This window comes from Neopsephotus bourkii, unplaced genomic scaffold (genome assembly GCF_033783945.1).
Source record: "Neopsephotus bourkii isolate Nb327-2 ecotype Australia unplaced genomic scaffold, CSIRO-AGI_Nbou_v1 NB_1292, whole genome shotgun sequence".
Classification (NCBI taxonomy): Eukaryota; Metazoa; Chordata; class Aves; order Psittaciformes; family Psittacidae; genus Neopsephotus; species Neopsephotus bourkii.
In genome coordinates, this window is record NW_026901776.1 from 5,740,159 (window position 1) to 5,760,797 (window position 20,639).

Genomic DNA, 20,639 nt, shown 5'->3' on the forward strand with positions numbered 1-20,639 from the left:
AGGTCTAGCGATGCATTACCTTTTTTCTCTCTCATCTTTGAATATTTCATGTCTTTTTGTTTTATCTTCCCAGTTTCTTCTCCTGAGATCACTGATCTGGTTTTATTAAAAACAGTTAAAAAGATGCATTGTAAAACTTACACTCTGGTGACTTCAGCTTTACTTCATCAGCCTTGGCAAGGGCGCAGTGTGCTTTGCCTGAGATTGCTCAAAGGAAATAAAAAGATCAAGAAGCTTTCTCAGCGTTGAAAAAATAATCATCTGTTGTGATCAGTCTGCTCATTGTTCACCATGAAATGTATTTGTAAATGTTATTATCTGAAGACTAGTACCATTTTTATGACTTTCCCATATCCATGATCTGTAGTGACCAGAGTTGGCCCAGCAGTTCCCAAGATAAAAGAGAAAGGAAAAAACACTGGGTCTGTTGCCATTGCACAACATGTTCCATCCATTCATGCCTCCATTTTCCAGCTCCAAGGCTCTTGCCTAGGTTTTTGGTTGTTGGCCACCATGTTGTTGCTTCAGCCTGCATTCAGCACCCTTGTGATGGTGCTAGCGCATGTAGTTTGGGAACTATGATTTCATATAATTCTTCTGTGGACATAAGGAATCTTTTTATTATCATTGATTGATTGATTGATTGATTGTTCTTTCTCCCACCTTCAATTGAGCTGTCTTCAGGCCTAAAAAATAATAATAATAAAAAAGGCTAAAAAAAGGCTATAGATTAAGGTATTTCTTAATTCTTAATGCTATATCTTAATTCGTAATTTTGCACAGTGCAAGTCATAAAGCTTTTGGAAACATTAAACTTCTGCCAGCAGAAAGATGTGAATAAGATCTGTTCTGCTTTTCTCTTTTTCTGTAATACCACAGCCCCTCTTTTCTCTCTTACATTTGCTATTATGGGCTACAAAAGCAAGAACAGATTTTGGTTTCTGTTGATGGAGAATTTCATTCTCACAGGAATAATCCTCTGGGTAATCTCTAGCCAGTGAAAGGTTACTTTGTACTGATTACTTGTGGAACAGAATTACTTAATGAGATACAGGTTTAGACCTTAAGCTTTTTACTCTGTTTTTTTCAACATGTTTCTTGTTCTAGTTGGGTCTCTCTTGCCTTGGCATTTAGCAAAACCAAATTGGTAACGTTCAGTAGCCTGTTTTGCACTTCCCTCATATAGTGAGAACTAGAGGACTTTTTATATTCTGATTTTACTTTTATGTTTACTTGCATAAATATGAACTGAAGACACTGAGGAAGAAATCGGGGGGTGGGTGGGGAGGTGTGGGTATTTGGGTATGGTGGTTTTGTTTTCTTTTAAACTGTATACTTGAAAGAATACCTGAATTCTGTGTTGTTTCCAGAACCTGCTAGCCCAGGGCAGGACTTGGACATGCCAATGGAAGTTGATAGCAGCGAATTGAACAGTGATGGTAGTCGAGGTCTAGATGATGCTGAGGAGCCCTCTCCACCAGAGGACAAGATCTTCTTTATGGATCCATCTGACCTCGATGCAGACAAAGATGAAGAAGCTGTCAAAACCATCAGGTAAGTCATAAGGTGGATTTCTTTGCTCTGGATGTACTTTCCTCAATAATGTGAGTAAAAGATTTTTTTATAAGCCAACTTGCACCGCTTAAAGTGAGTTTTTTTTTCCTCTCTTCTTTCTTTTCAATACTTAAACATTTCAGAAAGTTATTCTGTCTCAAGAAAATTGAAACCTAAAAATTACCATAATATAGTCTCTTTTAATTGAAAGGTGCTGTGAAATGGCTGTTACCAAAGAGGTAAAACAGTGTTATCAAAACATGGTAAAACTTACAGTTTAACATGCATGACATGACTAAGATCTTTGTGACTTCAGTCTAATTTAGTTACTATTATGCATCTGCTGATTTAAAAGGAATTACTTGAGATACTTTTTAATATTCACATCATAATTATATTAATTTAGGCAGAAGTTTGCTTTATCTTGAATGTGTTTTTTCTGAAGTCCTCTATCCGAAGGTGTTATGTGGTTCCTTTAATCACTGTTACATAGCTCCTTTAATCAGGTTTGGTCTTTTGACTTCTGTATTCTGAATAGCGTCATCCTGATTTTCTTATGTCATTCTTAACATAAGAACAGTTCTATTAGGTCAAATTAAAGGTCATGGTAGCTCTGGACTTAACATTCAAATATGTGAGGAAGAACATATAGTGATACCTTCCCAACTTCCAGTGATTTATAGGTCAAGGACTTCCTGAGTTGGAAGTAGCAGCTTTTTTGTGTTGCACCTCTAGGTAGGATTTTTCCATTTATTTCTAATTAGATTTGAAGCAGTTAATTTTTTTAGCAAGTAGAGCATCCTGTGGCATCTACAGTTATACTGTAGAATTATATTATATAATATACATTCTGTATACTAGAATTACACAGAATGCTGTGTTAAAGCATCCTTACGTTTTTTGTTTTGAATCTAATTTGGGATTTCATTTACAAACGTTTCTGTTAGTGCCACATGTAGGAGCTCTGGTGTAAAGCAGGTAACTTAGTGGTTGACTCCATCTTCAGTGCTTTTAAAAAATGTAGGTTTAAGTAGTGACTGTCAGAATATTAGAGATTGTCAATTCTTTGTCTGCAGAACAGTTACCATCCCTGAGCAGGATAGAATTTTCTAGTGCAGCTGGGATTTGAATTAACACACCCCTGTTAATAATTTTGTAACTAGAAAGTATGCTTAGGGACATTCAGTGGTGTAATAAAAATATTAAGAAGTAGCATAGTCAGCTTAGACAAGAGAAAATAATAGTGATGCTGATGTTCATTATATTTTTATGCTGGATTAAGACCATCAGTCTCAGCTAATTGTTTTGAGAGAAGATGGTTTCCGTAGGTGTCCTCATTCCAGTGTGTTTCTTCTGTGTTCTGTAGATCAATTTATGTACTGCAACACTTGCACTAGGAGAGATAGTGGGAACTCAGATACCTTACCAGTTTCAGCTATGAATAAAATTTGTATGGTGCCTGTTCCTGAAAATAATGGTCTAAATGTGTAGTACCAGTATAATTGCAGTACTGTTGTATTTCGTTTATTAAATATTAACTGTTCTTTTTTTAGTCCTTCAACGAGCAATAATATTCCACTCATGAGAGTTGTACAGTCGATCAAGCACACAAAGAGGAAGAGCAGTACAATGGTGAAGGAAGGATGGATGGTCCACTATACTAGTAGAGACAATCTGGTCAGTGGCTTTGATTTCTCCCTAAATTAAATTAGATTATTTTTCTAAACCAGTGTATTTTAATTATCTTAATTAGATATTTTGGTTTACAGTATCATTTGAAAGAACTATTAACTATTGACACTGTTATTCTAATGATCTAGGTGTCTGTAAATATTTATGTGTACATATGAGGGCCCCTCATTCCCCCATCAATTTGCTGTATCTAAAAATAAGCATTATTGAACACACCCTGCTTTCCAGATGTTACTGGTATGAAGAATTGTGGCTTGACTCTGTCCTTAGCTGTTCAAGCATCCTCCAAAAAGACTACATTGTTTGTTTCCAGTACTACCAGTAATCATCTCTTAATTGAACCTTCTTAGGCAAACTCCTTGGGTTTATGTATTGGGAAGGAAAATAAGGAAGAATAGCTGGGTTCCTTAGAGTTGTCTGATTGGAGCGAATGGATCCTCTCATCTTTTTGGTAGATCACAGTATCACAGATGTTAGAGATTGGAAGGGACCTCAAAAGATCATCTAGTCCAATCCCCCTGCCGGAGCAGGAACACCTAGATAAGGCTACACAGGAACATGTCCAGGCGGGTTTTGAACGTCTCCAGAGAAGGAGACTCCACAACCTCCCTGGGCAGCCTGTTCCAGTGTTCTGCCACCCTCACTGAGAAGAAGTTTCTTCTCAGGTTTAAGTGGAACGTCTTGTGTTCCAGTTTGCACCCATTGCCCCTTGTCCTATCATTGTTTGCCACTGAGAAGAGCCTGGCTCCATCCTCGTGACACTCCCCCTTTATATATTTATATGCACTAATAAGGGCACCCCTCAATCTCCTCCAGACTATAGAGACCCAGCTCCCTCAGTCTTTCCTCATAAGGGAGATGCTCCACTCCCCTAATCATCTTAGTTGCCCTGCGCTGGACTCTCTCCAGCAGGTCCCTGTCCTTCTTAAACTGAGGGGCCCAGAACTGGACACAATATTCCAGATGAGGTCTCACCAGGGCAGAGTAGAGGGGAAGGAGGACCTCTCTCGACCTACTAACCACCCCCCTTCTAATACACCCCAGGATGCCATAGATGAATGAAAAGGATGAAGTCAAGACACTTCCAGATCTCATGCGGCAGTGTGTTATATTGAGACTTCATGAAAGGCAGCATGAATACTTTTGCATTCTTTGTGTTTACACAGGAGTCTAATTGAAGGGGACTACAAGAATTTATAGAAGCAAAGTTAATTTAAGTTATCCTAAAATCAAGCTGAGGAGTGACACTAGTCATCTCAGGCTACTGTAGTATTTTTGCTTTTTGTGATTATCAACTAAACAGACCACTGTGGTCTGTCAGAAACTGCCTTAAAAAACATCTTTGAAGTACAGTTTTGTAATACCTAGATGTATTTATCACAAACAAAAACAAGTATCTAGCGCATTTCAGATGACATTCCAGCCAAGGCTACTTAACAGACACAGTTACCAGCTGGCTATGAAAAACAAAGGCCAGGTAGCAGGCGAAGACAAATAGTTCTGAAGTATTCATGGCAGGTGTGGTACTCAGCTCTGATTTAATCTTTCAGTACAGCCAGTACTTTCTTCCATGGACGTTTTTGAAACTCTTCATGGAACAGTGGTCAGATTGTACACCTTAGCTTAGTTTGTTTTTATTCTGCTGTCAGCCTGGCTGCTACCTAGATGACATCTACCGAGAAGGCCATGCAAATAAAGTGGAGTATTCTGCCCCAAAGCAACGTACTGTCAGCCAAGCAAGATCTCATATTGCTCCCTAATGGGAGGAGACTTCCATGTTAGGCATTACAATATCAGCTGTTTCCCTTGACCCCTCTGTTCTCAGCAATGTCAGACTGTTTCCTATTTCTGAAGAAGTTGGGCTTTCTGTCAGTTCCAGAAAGGTTCATGTTAACAGCAGTATCTATATTCTTCTTGCTCATCATGGATAACAAGATACTCCACCCTTTATAATGAGAAGTTTCTGTATCATCTACATTGTTTTCCTCACCCTGAGCCCATCCTTTCTCAGAATAGGGTATAGGCAGATTTTGAATCACCGAGGAGTTACCACATGTTCCTTGATTTTTCCCTCCTCTAAAGTCTTTCCTGATTCATGATTTTATAAAGAGTATATATGTCCAAGAGAACAATTCATCCTTTACCCATCTTCCATTCAGTGCTGCCTGGGAATTCCATTTAATTAAATCCATTCATGGCGTAGATTTGTCTAACTGCTACAGGTAGGCCTAGCTTCCCGATGATTGAAGGTGTTTAAGCTCTGCTGTATTGTGTTTTAAACTTTTGCATCCTAAGCCAGAATGAGGGTCTTGGGTTTTTGTCACAGAAACATACAAATGGGTTTAATAAGTGAGCATGGGGCAAGCAAAGTAAGTTAGACTCATACAGTCATACATACTAAAAGCTTCTTTGTTTCTTCTGCTTAAAATTACAAGACAGTTATGTGCAATTCATAGAATCATAGAATACTTAGGGTTGGAAAGGACCTTAAGACCATCAAGTTCCAACCCCGCAGGGACACCTCGCTCTAAACCATATCACCCAAGGCCTCGTCCAACCTGGACTTGAACACTGCCAAGGATGGAGCATTCACAACCTCCCTGGACAACCTATTCCAGTGTCTCACCACCCTAACAGGAAAGAATTTCCTCCTTATATCCAACCTAAACTTCCCCTGTTTAAGTTTTAACCCATTACCCCTTGTCCTATCACTACAATCCCTAATGAAGAGTCCATCCCCAGCATCCCTATATGCCCCCTTCAGATACTGGAAGGCTGCTATGAGGTCTCCACACAGCCTTCTCTTCTCCAGGCTGAACAGTCCCAACTTTCTCAGGCTATCTTCATATGGGAGGTGCTCCAGTCCCCTCATCATCCTCGTGGCCTCTCGTTTTGATGCAGATGTTTCTTATTGGTGGAGACTTTCAGAAAATGGATGTTCAGTCTGTCTTGGGTTATATTTTTCTTTTTTCCCCCCCAAGATACTTTGTCCACTTGAATCTCGCAATCTGTCTGTCTTGCTTGTCGCCTCTTGACATTCTTGAACTGTGTTGACAAAAGAATTAAGGACTTGTTAGGCTTGTTCAGTCCTTTGAACCCTTATGATGTTGGTGTGAGGGCTCACAGGGAGGAAGCATGACTCCCAACAATTGTTACTAAATTAAAATGCTTCAGATTCAGGGAGCATATTACCTAGAGTGAAACCCATGTAGGTGAGTGTTTTTTCTGTGTGAGATAGCTGCTGTTGTCACTGCTATTACTGTTAGGTAAGTGATACTTTCTTCTGGTTTCTGGGAATAACTTTTGAGCTTCTTTTTCATGTATCTAGTCATGTAGATTTATGTTAATTGATGATGCTAGTAATTTTAAGCATTTCTTATTTAAATAATCAGGTAATCAAAGCCATACCAATTTATTTCTTACATTATCGTACTGTGTGTTTTGTAGAGAAAAAGACATTACTGGAGACTGGACAGCAAATGCCTCACGCTGTTTCAAAATGAATCAGGAACAAAATATTACAAGGTAATGAATGCTGAGTAATAATTACATTGCACAGTGTTTTTCTGATATAAAATCTACTTCTGAGCAGTGTATTTTCTTAATTTCCTTATCTTTTTTAATCAAAACTGACCAGGTTAATTGTTGGCCAAACCTTGTAAGTGAGAAGGACCAGGACCAATTCTGAAAAGTTGCTTGCAGCTCTCCTTACGTCTCTCCTTACATTTTACATGTACTGTTCTGAATTACCTAGCAAATTAAACCTTCTTTACAATTAACCAGAGAATCTGTTTGGCTGCCAGTCTAATGAAGGCTAGGGTTTTTGCATTCTATACAGGAGTAGTGACTGGAAGTTTGCATGCTTACGTATTTCATTTGATCTCAAATTATTCCAACTGTACAACTGAAACTTGAAAGCAAGATTTAGAGGAAAATTTACTGTGCAGCCTGGCATTATATACACGAAGCTTAGCAGTTATTTTAGTGTATTGTTAGTATAACAGTGTGTTCATTGGTGGAATATTTAGAAAATGTGTTTGAATGTATAAACAGGATTTTTCCCTTTCTTGTCTTACACCTTTAGGTGGGGGTCCAAACCTTGCAGCTTCTTCCTTTATAAGACCAAGCCTTTTCTCTGTACACCCAGCTAAACTTGCCCAGATCCTTTTCATCCCTATCTTGACCAATGCAGTCTCTTCTTCTCAGACCTCTCTGATAACTTGTATTGCCCTGTGCGTTCAAAACACAGCTGGTAAAATATGTTCCTTGCTTGTTGCTCTGTTATGTCATTGCTTCTATTCCTTTGACTTGCCCGTTTGCAGTCCTCTTTCTAACTGCTGAAATCTGAGGTTATTTGTCTTTGCTGTTAGAATCATTCGGGTTTTTGCCCTTACATTTATTTGTTCTTCATCTTAATCACCTGTTGTCTCTTATCACCCTAATGCCGGCCCTGTGTTCACCTACTTGTTCACTGTTCTTGCAAGTAACATGTACCTGTACACCTTCCTATGTATGTGGTCCTCCTCCAGCTAGTGTGAACTTGCAACCATTTCTTCCTTCAGATCTGTTCTCTAGTACTGCTTACACTATGATCTTAAACTGACAGGGCTGAGGAGTCAGAAATTGTTAATATCTGTATGAAAGAGATTATTTACCCAAAATGATTCAGATAAGTGAAGCAGTTTTTATTGACTAGCTTATATAACTGCATCATCTTCTTAATGTTGTCTTGTTTCACTTTTCCCCTGTCATCTTCTCTAGCTAAGCTGCATAAACCACAAGGGGGAAATGGTCATTCTGTACTTGTGCATCATTTGTGTGTGGTGGTGGGGTGTCTCATGCATGTATCAAGAGAACTGTGCTGGGGCTGGAAGTCTCTCTAGGTTTGTAGAGAGGAATTCAGAAAGCTGTGGGTGGGCAATGGTCATGTGTAGTTTATGACATCAGTTATGAGGCTTGGTGTTTGGTATTTTTATGTATTTTATTTCTTTGCAAGCACTTTAAGTTTTGAATACCAGTATATAACAATAGTATGTGCATTTTCATTTTTTTTTAACATTTAATATTTTTCTTCAGGAGATTCCACTTTCAGAAATTCTTCAGGTGACTCAGCCTCGAGATTTTTCAAACGTGGTACAGGGCAGCAACCCCTACTGTTTTGAGATCATCACTGACACCATGGTGTACTTTGTTGGCGAAAACAATGGCAGCAGTCATCACAGTCCTGTTCTTGCTGCCACCGGAGTTGGACTTGACGTAGCTCAGGGCTGGGAGAAAGCCATTCGTCAGGCTTTGATGCCAGTCACTCCTCAAGCTAGCGTTTGCACTGCTGCAGGACAAGGAAAAGATCACAGTAAGCAGGCAGACAAGGCACTATCATTCATATTCTGAGGCTGTTAATAGTAAAGATTCCTTTCAGGAAAGGTCTTATTTAGAGTGAAGTATTTCCATCTGTCCTCTGCTGAATTGTGTCCATAATTTCCCACAGGTTTCTAAAAAGTGACACTCAGGTTTGTGGAGGGTGGGCAACTCCTTCAATCTGTTGTAGCAGGAAGTAGTAGTTAGGAATCAGATTTACAATATGAATGCATATTGCAGAGCTTTATTGTAGGAGCAGTAAGATCTCGCATGTAGTTGCTGGATGTAAAAAGGGACCTTACTTTAGATATTTTTAATATACTTAAATAATATATTCAGATCATATACTCTGAAAACTAAATTTGGATATTTTTTTTATGTTATCCTGTATATATATTAAAGCTGTGAGATGTCAGTAACTGAGAAGGAAAGGAGTAAGTGATAAAATGTAAACACCACCAGTGCTGGAAAGGACTTTTGCTGAGCTGTGTGTAGTGATAAAAAGTGCCCTATTCTTTTTATGCACCTGCCCTCTGTTTCTTTCTGACATAGGATCAGATTCATTATCAAGACTCCACTAAACTGTATCTTGTGTTCTTTCTCTTCAAACATCGTGTGCCTTGTGATGACATTAATTCACATTCTGTACTGAGATTTATGTTTTCATTCTTTAGTTTCCTCTTACCTTTCAGCTACTCCTTAATCTTCTTTTAGTGAAATTCTTTTTTTGCAGGAGATGTGAGATTAGTTTCTGTCTCTGATGTCTGGCTACTCTGCACCAACAACAGTTAAGAGCATGTAACCACTAGAGTTAGGTAAAGGCACCTTCTGAAAATGGTGCAACCGTGGTCTGAAATCATTAACTATGAAATGCCAGTACTGGTATCTGTATTCAATTACAGTGAAGAAACATACCTGTAAGATGGTACCTCACGAGTGGCCTTACACATATGTAAAATGCTACTTTCAATATGAAATTCTTAGTTCCAGATATATGCACCAAAGTTCACTTTGTTTTCTAGAACCTAAGGCTTACTGTTGCTGAGACTTGCAAAGTTGCTTTTCCCAAAATCGGTAGTTTTTCAGGTGTAAATAATAACATTTTTATATTAAAACTTGGCAGTTGTAGGAAATAGAGCTTCAAGGGTAGGTGTGGTGATGGAGTATCTTGAAGTATTTAGAAGTGTTTAGGATTCTAGGAGTAGAAGTAACTACCATGAGTTGTGGAGTCGCATTCACACATCGTGTTACAACTCAGGCTGTTTTTTAAACTCTAAAAAGCCCACAAAATACCCATTCATCCCTCTTCTTCCTACACATTAGAAGACATCAAAAGTTTCCAAGAGTCTTTGAGAAAACTAGACTTCTATTTAAAAAAAAAAAGCCCCAGAAGCCTGTAATACAGTCTTTTGAATGACAAGACCAAAAGAGGAGGGAGATCCTGCTCCTGCTTGTAATGCTTGCAGCAGCATCAGGGAATTTATAGTGTTGAAGTGTCCGCAAGACACTACCTTACCACTTTATACCACAATCTGTCCAGAAGTGGCTAGAAAGGAGGATGCTCTTCCAGTCTGACCCAAGGGAGGGAGTCTTTTCTGACCTTGTGCTTGGTGGTTGAGGTGGGATGTTTCTGAGCTGAAATGAGAGAAGATCAGTAAGATGTTACTTGGTATAGATTACATATTGAATCTGGCATTACTGACTTCTTCAGAAGTGTCTTTTTCAGCCATTGCTCTTAACATTGCAGACGATTTATTTGAAAGTAGTAACTCATACTCTACCTACCAGGTATTTTGTATGCTGTAGCCATCTGTGGAGAAGGGTTCAGTGTGTTCTCTTTAAACAGTTTCCAAAAACTGCTTGTGTTGACCTTAGTAACTTTTTTGTCTACCACCTTTCTTGGTTCTGCTTGTGTTCTGTACTGTTACTCCAGTGCAGACTTGGCTATAGTCAATAATCAGTAGACATATGCAAGGCTGTAATTCCAGTTCATATTTCAGATAATGAAGGGTGTCTTTAAGAACTAGTATTTATTCCTATCTTGAGGCTTTAAATTCCTTCTCTGAGGTGGAGCACAGGTGGCAAAAATCAGATACATTTCCTTTGTTCTCTGAAATTGTGGTTTTTAAATCTCATGGTTCTTCCTAAGGCTAATGAAAACTTTTTCAAAGGGCTAGTAAATATGTAGTATTATCTTTTTTCCACCTTGTAGGTATATTTGGAAGTGAAAGGAAAGGGGTGTTTGCTGCCTGCCTTGACAGATCTCTTCTTGTCTGTGCATCTTAATGTTATTCCTGTAATGAAAACTTGTCAAAATTTGCTGCAGGCTGAAAAGTTCTCTATCTCGTGCTTTTACTTGCGAATTACACTTCCGAGATGTGCTCTTATATTCCAAAGACTCGTACACTTCTGTAGTTAATCCATGAAACAAAGATTGTTTATATTACGGGTTTTACTGCTTTTTTAATTATCAGGCCTTCTTGCCTTGCTTGCTTTGTTTCCTTTTCTCATGCATTAATTCTGCATCTCATGATGCCAAAGGAAATCAGTAACCATGTTCATTTGACTATAAGGTATATACCTGGTCTGCTTCCCTGTATTTTTCTGTATTACTATTGGAAATCCTTAGTAGTTGAATGAACTCCAGCACAATTGCCACATTACTATTGCTTTTGGATCATCAGTTCCCTATTGTGTACACACCCATTCTGTTATCGGTGGCATGACAAAAAAATAGACAATTCCAGCAGAACTCCTAAGGCTATTTATCTAATCAGTCCATGAAATCCATGTTCCAGGATATGATGTTTCTGCAGAACATCAATAAAAATTGTTCCATCATGGCTGGGTTAGAAGTCAGTAAATGGTTGGGGATTTTTGGTTTGGTTTTAGTTGGGGTTTTTTTCTCCCCCTTTTTACTAAAAAAAGCCCCTGCCCTTCCTACTTACTTACTCAGTTATGTCTTCTTTATTGCAGAAGAGTTATCTTTAAGCATCTCTGTTTCAAATTGCCAGGTCCAAGAGAATGTGGTGAGTATGTGCATTGTATAATGTGTTTATTTCATAGAATCACAGAATGGTTTGTGTTGGAAGAGGCCTCAAAGATCATCTGGTTTCAGCCCCTCTGCCATGGGCAGGGACACTTTCTACTAGAGCAGGTTGCTCAAAGCCCTATCCAGCCTGGCCTTGAAAACTGCTAGGAATGGGGCAGACACAACTTCTCTGGACAACCTGTTCAGTGTCTCACTGTCCTCATACTAAAGAATTTTCTTACAATAATGAATCTAAATCTGCCCTCTCTCAGCTTAATGCCATTACCTCTTGTCCTCCCCTACATGCCGTTGTAAAAAGTCCCTCTCTAGATTTCTTGTAGGATACAGAAATCTGCTGTAAGGTCTCCCCTGAGGTTTCTCTTCTCCAGGCTGAGCAAGGCCAGCTCCTTCAGTCTGTCTTCATAGGAGAGGTGCTCTAGCCTGGGTCACCTTTGTAACACCTGGGTATTACAACGTACTTGGTAGTAACAGCATCCGGATGAGAAATCAACACCAGGGTATTCTAGCTAACGAAGTCTGTGTTAAATATGGAAGTAATCTACTTCCCTGGCACAACTGATAGTTGACTGTCCCTACTTACAGTGCACCTAAGTGCATCCTCTTCAGGAAGTTTGTTGTGTTTTTTCACTCCATTAAGGGTAATGGTGGTGCCCTTTACAGAGTTTGATTAATGTCAAATGTAAATACAGCTTAACCAGTACTTGTGTGCTATATACTAATAAGCTTGTGAACATTTTGACTACTGGTATTTGTGATTTCTCTTTTTTATGCGGTAGGATATCAGCTCTGTGTACCAAATATTTGCTGATGAAGTGCTGGGATCTGGTCAGTTTGGTATTGTATATGGAGGTAAAGTACATTTGATTCCATTATCCATTTACTGAGCTAGAATGTCTGTCTGCTACAGTTTGTCTTTTCTTATTTACTTAGCTGTACCTAGATTGTCCAGGTGAAGTTTATCATGTTAGAAGTTTTGTTTGGATCATGTTACCTTGTCTGTGCAGTTTTTATGTAGTGTTTCTTACAGTTCTTAATGTTTGTTTTTTTTTGCATTTAGAGTTTTGCATTGGCATAAAAATCATTTGAGCATATGCATTGCATTTTGACCACAGTTAAATACAGAGCAGTCTCTAGTCTGCATTTGGCCTTTGGTTTTTCGCTTGTTTGTTTTTAATTGCAAATTCTAACTGTTATCTGTATTACAGAGTTTTAGAAGTCATCCATTTAAGGAGGCTGTCAGTTATGCGTGGTTTTTAATGACATCTGAGAAATGAGGCCACAAGCAATTAGAAAAATACATATTTTAATTTGTGGTTTGGCTGTTTATGCAGGCATTATTGACGTATTTTATGCAAACAGTTTAGCTTCACATTTCTGTCAGCAGGAGAAAGTAGAGGGAGAAATTCTTTACCTCAACTTGGGTTTCAAATGTAGTTTTATCACTTCCAGTTATTAAAAAGATCTGTTGCAATGTATAGCTTGTTTAGTGTAGTCACAAAAAGAATAAATGCTAGACATGAATCAGCACACTTTTTTTTCTTCCTGTATTTTTTGGTCCCATGTGTCAAATTTCAAGTGTTGAAAAAACCACAGACCATAAATCTGGAAAGAAAGGAAAAAAAAAAGTGCTAACTGATGGTTTAAAAATGGTAACCTTTTGATGGCTGACATTGATTTTCTGTTTAGGAAAACATAGGAAGACTGGAAGAGATGTGGCTATCAAAGTCATTGACAAGATGAGGTTTCCAACAAAACAGGAAAGTCAGCTTCGTAATGAAGTAGCCATTCTCCAGGTACAAAAGTGTTTTTGGATTACATTGGAGTTATCTCAGATAAGCCATTAATGAGATTTTGTAATGTGTGTATGTGCTCTGAATTGCTTTGTCTAATCTGCATATGTGATTTCTGAGTCTTTTTATAAGAGGTAATCTTAGAAGAGCAGGAATTACTGAGTATTTGGTACAGTTGATAACTTGGGAGTGGTATCTATCCCCTACAGGGGATCCACTGAAGGTGTGTACTCGGGTAACAGGAATTCTGTGTTACTTTTTTGCTGTCTTCCACTACTGGCTCCTCAATCTGAGTGTTAATCTTATATGTTCTGTATTCAAGCTGCTGAGTATATCAACCGTAAGTTTATAATTTCGGATCAGATTAATCTTAACTGGCATGTTTCAGCGGTTGATGTTTGTTTCAAGCTACTTTCTTGCCTCAGACATTTTGGGGTTTTTTTTGTTGTTGTTGTTGCTAACTCTCCACTTAGCTGCTTTTTGATTTGGGGTACAACATTTCTGTGCAATCCGGCATATTTCATACTGTTTTGTTTTAGTGATATACCTATACTACTCTATTTTAGAATTTGCACCACCCTGGGATTGTGAACCTGGAATGTATGTTTGAAACACCAGAACGGGTCTTTGTTGTGATGGAAAAGCTGCATGGGGATATGCTAGAGATGATTCTTTCCAGTGAGAAAAGTCGACTTCCAGAACGAATAACTAAATTCATGGTCACTCAGGTTGGTAGTCAGTCTCTCTACTTCAATAGATGTGTCTTTTCTAATTAGGTGAGAATGGAGTTTGGAGAAGGGGGTTTCTGCACTGTTATTTAAAAGAGCACAGAGGGCTGCACATCTGCAGGAAGTTGAATAAGCATGGAAAGAATTTGGCTGTTAATTATGTTAAATTCTTTGTTCTTCTTTCCCTTCACATAACATTATGATCATCTAAAGATGCATGTTAAAACAGTAAGCATTGAGAAAGACAGGGTTGGGAAAGCAAAATAAACCCCATCAGTACCAACTCCTGACAGGCTTGCATAGTATATTACATGGGTTAATTCTAGAAGACTATGTTGATAAAAATGGCTTTTGGTTAGTGTGTGTGGCTTTTGACACTTGTGATCTGCTTAAATAGTTCTGAAAATGTTCTTTCTTCTTGCAGATACTTGTTGCTTTGAGGAATTTACACTTCAAGAACATTGTGCACTGTGATTTAAAACCAGAAAATGTACTACTAGCATCAGCAGAGCCATTCCCTCAAGTGAGTGAAGATTAAAAAATACTTTTCATCACTTTTCACTGTTGTGGGATTATTTTGGTTTTGGTTTTTTTTTTTTTTTTTTTTAAGAAATATAGAATTTGCTGCTTAAAAAGTTACCTCTTATGGGATTGATCAACTGACTTAGTCTAGAATTACTTGAATTAGATGTATTACAGTTGTCTTTTTTTTCCTTCCAACTCTTAGCCTAGCTTTATGCTCAGTGGTCTGTTTCAGTTTCTTTCCACTCAGAAGCTGGGTCTGAGTTCTAGCTAAACCTCACTGTTTGATTTCTGTGTAGCTGAAGTCACTAGCTTCAGGAATCTGGAAGAGGAATGTGATCTGGCTGGGATTCATATGCTCTTAAAGTTTTGGTTCTGTGCCCTGTGAGGGTGTGGATTTGCCTCTGAAAATGTGCTGAGTTGGGAATCAAGTGTTTTGTCCTTATTTGCACACTGATGGCCATGTAATAGACAAATTGCCTCAGACCTGAGTCTGTGCAAGGCCAGTTTAGGTTTGCAGTCTGCAAAACCAGCAACCTAAAACCTTAACTGACTGGCTTACATCATGTTTGTCTCTGATTTAGTGCATGCCATGTGTAATGAGGATAGAAAGTGTACCAAGTACCACTCTGGTCTTGGGCAGCTGCATGCTTTGGAGATCGAGCAGAGATTTCTCAGTTCAAAATGTGTTTCTTTTGCAGGTGAAGCTGTGTGATTTTGGCTTTGCACGCATCATTGGTGAAAAATCTTTCCGGCGCTCTGTGGTGGGGACACCTGCTTATCTTGCCCCTGAAGTGCTCAGGAGTAAAGGTTACAACCGCTCCCTAGACATGTGGTCAGTAGGAGTTATTGTCTATGTGAGCCTTAGTGGTACATTCCCATTCAATGAAGATGAGGATATCAATGATCAGATTCAAAATGCAGCATTTATGTACCCACCAAATCCTTGGAAGGAAATTTCTAGTGAAGGTAAGGAAATTAATGTTTGCTTTTAGAATGCCTTTATACGTAGATTAGTGCATTGAAATGCTTAAACTTTGAGGTTAATTCAGATAGATAGTAGTGTGAGAATTACCGATAGCTTGAGTTTAGTCGACTATGCCAAAATGGATAAACACGAGCTGGGATATATTTATGAAAGATACAGTGTCTAATACACTATGGGCTAATAGATTTAGCAAGAAAAACTAATTGCATGCATGAGGAGTAGGGTAAATAACCTGAAACTTCCCCAAATTCCCAATGAAAAGTTAAATTATGTGTGAGTACTTGCTGAATGCTGATCTCAGAACATGCTTAATCTAAACTCATATTACAGAAACAGTTCTAAGTTGATTCTGGAATTTTAGTTTTGTACATTAGCAAGTGAAACAAAACCTGGATCTGAATGTCAGGTCTTGAACAATGTAGAAACTTACAGGGTTGGTCTCTGCTGCTGTCCAGTGCCAGCTGTGTATATACAAGTAACACGTGTAGGTGTAGAAGGTTCTCCAATAGTGGAAGTAGCTGCATCATTTTGGAACACAGGATTATGCTCAAGTTATTTAGGCATTTCTGAAAACCAGTTAAATCAGGAGGGGAGAAGATTAACAAGTAGCGTAGTAAATCTTCTAGTATTTCCATTAAAGCTAGGGGGAAGTTCACCCTGTACCTGTTTGGTAGCCTCATTTAACATAAACAAAGCTAAATACAAAATTCAAGAGTTTGATTGAAAGCATTCTGTACAAACACTTGTAAAAAAAATTGACTTTCAGTGCAGCATGTGAATGATAGAGGTGGTGAATATTTAAGCATATCATTTTTACCCTGTTCTTTGTCAGCCATTGATTTAATAAACAATTTGCTTCAAGTGAAGATGAGAAAGCGTTTCAGTGTTGACAAATCCCTTAGTCACCCGTGGCTACAGGTAAACCCATCTGCCTTTTTCTATGTTTATAATGGGTGAATAATGGGGTTTTTTGTTTGCTTTTTCTTTCTATTAAATCCTTCAGAGGCTTATTAAATCTGCTATCAAAGTCTGTTAAGAAGCACTCACAGAGGGCTGCGTATTTCTGGGGTTAGCTTTACATTTTATGTGCTCCAGTGTTCTGTCCATCCGTTAATGGCTTCTTTCCTCAAGGGAAACTTTATCTTACTGTCACTATGCCCTTTTTGTTTGACACCAACATAGAGTTTTACTCTTTTGGCATCTCCTGAATGTGGGCAGTGATGCGTGCATGAAGCCACACTGCAATGAGTGTTAGAGACAAACATTGTTAGTTCAGTGCTGAAAGAGAGGCGCAGGCTGGTGTGTGCCACGAATTTGTCCACCACTTTGGGGTGGGTTCCTTTGGCAGTGGGTTTCACAACACTGTATGATGTATCCGTGCACCCAAATAACCTAAAAGATGTTATGGGGAAAATTCAATTACAAAATCAATATTGGAATGAGTATAGTTTCTTATATGGGTATGTGTACAATTAATCTTATAATGAAGCTGACATAGCTGTCTTGTTATAAAAGTTTTGAGGATTTACAGTATTACAACCTTAGATACCAGCCTACTTAATTTTGAACCATTCTTTGTGGACAGTGTTGGGGTATTTTGGGGAGAGGTGTTTGTTTTGGGTTTTTTAACATTATACTAAAAGTAGAGGCAAACTGCAGAATTTGCCTGTGGGAGTGTAGTACTGCTGTTTCTTACACTGCTGCCTTAAATCTCATTTACTCCTTAGGATTATCAGACTTGGCTTGACCTCAGAGAATTTGAAACACGCATTGGAGAGCGTTACATTACCCACGAGAGCGATGATGCACGCTGGAAAGAACATGCTTATGAGCACAACCTTGAGTACCCCCAGCATTTTATTATGGCTCCCAACCCAGATGATATGGAAGAAGACCCTTGATCTATTCATTATGCTAAATTGCAGCAAGGAAAGATACTCTGAAAAAAACTGAAGATAAGTTTTGGCACAACTGTTTCTCTTTCTGAATGCTGTATGCTGTTCAGTGTGCAACGCCCCAGAGGATCCTGCATTGACTTGGGAATAGACTGTCATCTGACAAGCTTCTCCCCATCTCTGCTTAAACTATGAGTAGTTACTGGACAATGGCACAGGCCCCACTGGGTAGAATGTCACCAAGTTGTGTGTCTGCAAAGCCATTACTGAGGTGTAATGTGCACACATTGAATGGTCTGTGTGGTTTCAAGGTTTGGACTGGTTTTGGTTTGTTGATTTTGTTGTTTTGGGTTTTTTTCATAACCTACACAATAAGAATTTTGTAATGGTTTTCTAATCCCTATTTACTAGGCCATAGAGGACTGTTTTCTGTTACTTGGATACATCTCCCATTTCCTAAGCTCTGCATGGTGAAAAGAGACTGTAAAAAGAAATCAGTGCAGAATACCTTGGCTCATAGCAAAACATGGTGGTTTAGGTAAAATACTGCTTCACAGATGAAGGAATAACTTGCTGCTGATAAGACAGTTAAATATGTGTGTCTTTGCCCTATCTGAACTTTTTCCAGCTACCCTCAGAGAACCCCCCCCTAACTTCTCACATTCCTCTTGAAATGCTGGCTGACAATCCAAAGAGACGACAATCAAAGCTATGCTGGTCCTTTCTGTTGTCTGTTAAAACAGAGCAGTAAGCCACAACAGTATGTTGCTGCACAAGGCTGGTGCACATGCTGTTGTTACACACCAAAGGCATTACCCAAGTAATAGAGAGCACACAAGACTTGATGTAGCTTACCTTTTCACTGTGGAAAACCAGCTTCTAGCAGAAGGATATGGAAAAATAGGGACGAGCATATGCAATTTCCTTCTATTGTTCTGAGTAATTAGATTTTTTAATTTTTTCTAATACTTTTTTAGTATTTTTAAGATTCTCGGGACTTACATGAGGAGCACTTTGTAGCCTGTGAGCTTGTGTCTTAACGGCTCAAAACCTGGGAGCAACACTGGGTATCAGGTCACCTGTTGCATCTGACAGGGCAGCTGGACCATAGAAGGGGCTTTGCCTTCTGACCTTAACCTGCAGCCCCTCCTTGTCCTCTTTACTGTGTTGTTTGAGCTGAATGAAGAGTCCCAGACCAACTACTAATGCAGTTTCTATGCAGATGCCTCAGCTGGTGGATTTCCAACCATTTATGGACTTGTGGCACAATAGAGAGTAAGCAGCAGTGTTCTTTGAAATGATGCCCTCGGAGGACAGCGTAGCAGTCAGAGTTCATGGTATTTCAAAGATGTTTGAGGCCATGAATGCTAAATGCAAAGAGAAGAAAGTTGGGTTTGGTTTTGTTTTTTTGTCTAATTTTGGGAAATGGAAAAAGTGAAGTCTTCCTTTCTGTGTGGGATAACAGCATTGTGATGCTAGAAGGTGCTGAACGGCCTCACATATCCCTAATCTGCCAAGCTGCTCAACTGCAGCTTGATTTTAAATACTTTTTAAAGAGCTAATACAGGCTTGAACTGCAAAGTCAGCGAGAGGCTTTGGGGTATTTCCTCTCTCTCCTGTAAAGACTTTTTGTATGTGTGTTTCTAGATAAGTATCTTTTCTACTGTTGTTATTCAGGTAAGGAAGCAGGTGAACAGACTTCTTCTATGTTAGATATACATAAAGTTTGGCACGGTTATTTCAGGGCTGGCAGCTCCTTGCAGTGACAGTGACCTGGTGATAAAAACATCAGCAGCAGCTGCAGGAATACATAACCACAGGTAGGTTTGGATGTTTAACCTGCCTTTTCTTTTCCTGTTGCCTTTGATCTGGCTGCCACTACATTCTGCAGGTATCCAGGCTGGTAAAGGCTGCACTCTGGCTTCCCTGTTAGGGCATACCAACCCTTGCACGAGAAGCTAGTGCATGGCAGTGCCCACCAGCCCTTCCAGCCACCAGAGTCCTCTCTCCTAGCACATGTTTCTCTCAGGTTTGTGCAGGGGAGCTGCCTGATGGCTGTCCTGTCACTGCCACTCCTACACTGGGGGTCACCTTCCTCATCGTGTGCTCTCAGGGCAGTGAGAGCAGAGGAACTCTTGAGTGGAACCATGCCATCCTGTTCAGGCAGGTGTTCAGGACCAATCCTGCAGCAAGGCACTGTTTTTCATCTATGGAACCAGAGCAGTCACCCATGAAGTCAGCAGTCTGGCATTTACCCTGCCTTGGCAAGTGAAGCAGGGCTTTTTTCCAGCTTCCATTGTGCAAGTGCCCAAATTTCAGTAAAACTGTTGCTGTTTTCCATCCTAACTGTAATAATGCAGCTTCAGTTTGGTATAAACTTCAGCATTTATGCTTGAGCTGCCACTTCAGGTTTTCCTGTGGGTTTGGGGTTTTTTTGGTGGTGTTCTAAGGGAGGAAGTAAAGCCAGTTCAGTCACTCCAAAAAGCACAACAGGAATAGAGGAAGGAGGGGACAACAATGAAGTAGAAGGCCTGGCTGATGTCTCTCCCCATGAAGTCTGCTGTGCTCTAGAATATTGTATGAGCTGTTTATTCTTCAAGTTGTATTAAATAAATAATGCTGTTGGCAGTTGGAGGACATTACCTGAATGTGTATGTAGACTTACTGGGCCAGACAATAGAAGCTGCAAGCAGCTAGAAGTCAAGGAACCAAAAGAAAATCAGACATACATTGAGTAAACTTTCTTCAGCATAGTAAAAATAGCTGAGGTTTTCTATTCCCCTTTTTTCTACCTTTACTGCAGCCTTTGACAGCAGTAGGTTACAGTGTTTAATATCCCTACCCCTAGGCCATTTAAGTTGCGTTCATAAGAAATAGTGCTATGATGATGCTAGAAAAAAGCTCATGTAAAATTTATAGCCTCAAAAGGACACTGTCAAGTACTTTTATATTTTTATACATCCCATTGTTTGTAAATATCCTCTGATAAGCTTGAAAATAAAATTTATTTCCCTATCAGACTTGTTCTTTTTATTTACGTGAATTAACTCTCCTATCACA

General features: G+C 39.2%; 1 protein-coding gene across 1 annotated transcript in view; it reads left to right on the top strand.

The window, feature by feature from the left end:
• The window catches only part of PRKD3 (protein kinase D3), a 41,203-nt gene extending 20,609 nt beyond the window's left edge, over window positions 1–20,594 (top strand). Inside the window, exons 8-19 of the mRNA XM_061365831.1 lie at window positions 1,371–1,554; window positions 3,108–3,231; window positions 6,694–6,771; window positions 8,323–8,599; window positions 11,581–11,633; window positions 12,433–12,505; window positions 13,343–13,449; window positions 14,013–14,174; window positions 14,599–14,697; window positions 15,398–15,665; window positions 16,517–16,602; window positions 17,412–20,594. Of these exons, the coding sequence (XP_061221815.1) occupies window positions 1,371–1,554; window positions 3,108–3,231; window positions 6,694–6,771; window positions 8,323–8,599; window positions 11,581–11,633; window positions 12,433–12,505; window positions 13,343–13,449; window positions 14,013–14,174; window positions 14,599–14,697; window positions 15,398–15,665; window positions 16,517–16,602; window positions 17,412–17,585 (1,685 nt within the window). The 3' untranslated portion in view covers window positions 17,586–20,594. The remainder of the gene's footprint in view (window positions 1–1,370; window positions 1,555–3,107; window positions 3,232–6,693; window positions 6,772–8,322; window positions 8,600–11,580; window positions 11,634–12,432; window positions 12,506–13,342; window positions 13,450–14,012; window positions 14,175–14,598; window positions 14,698–15,397; window positions 15,666–16,516; window positions 16,603–17,411) is intronic.
• Window positions 20,595–20,639: the final 45 nt, after the last annotated feature.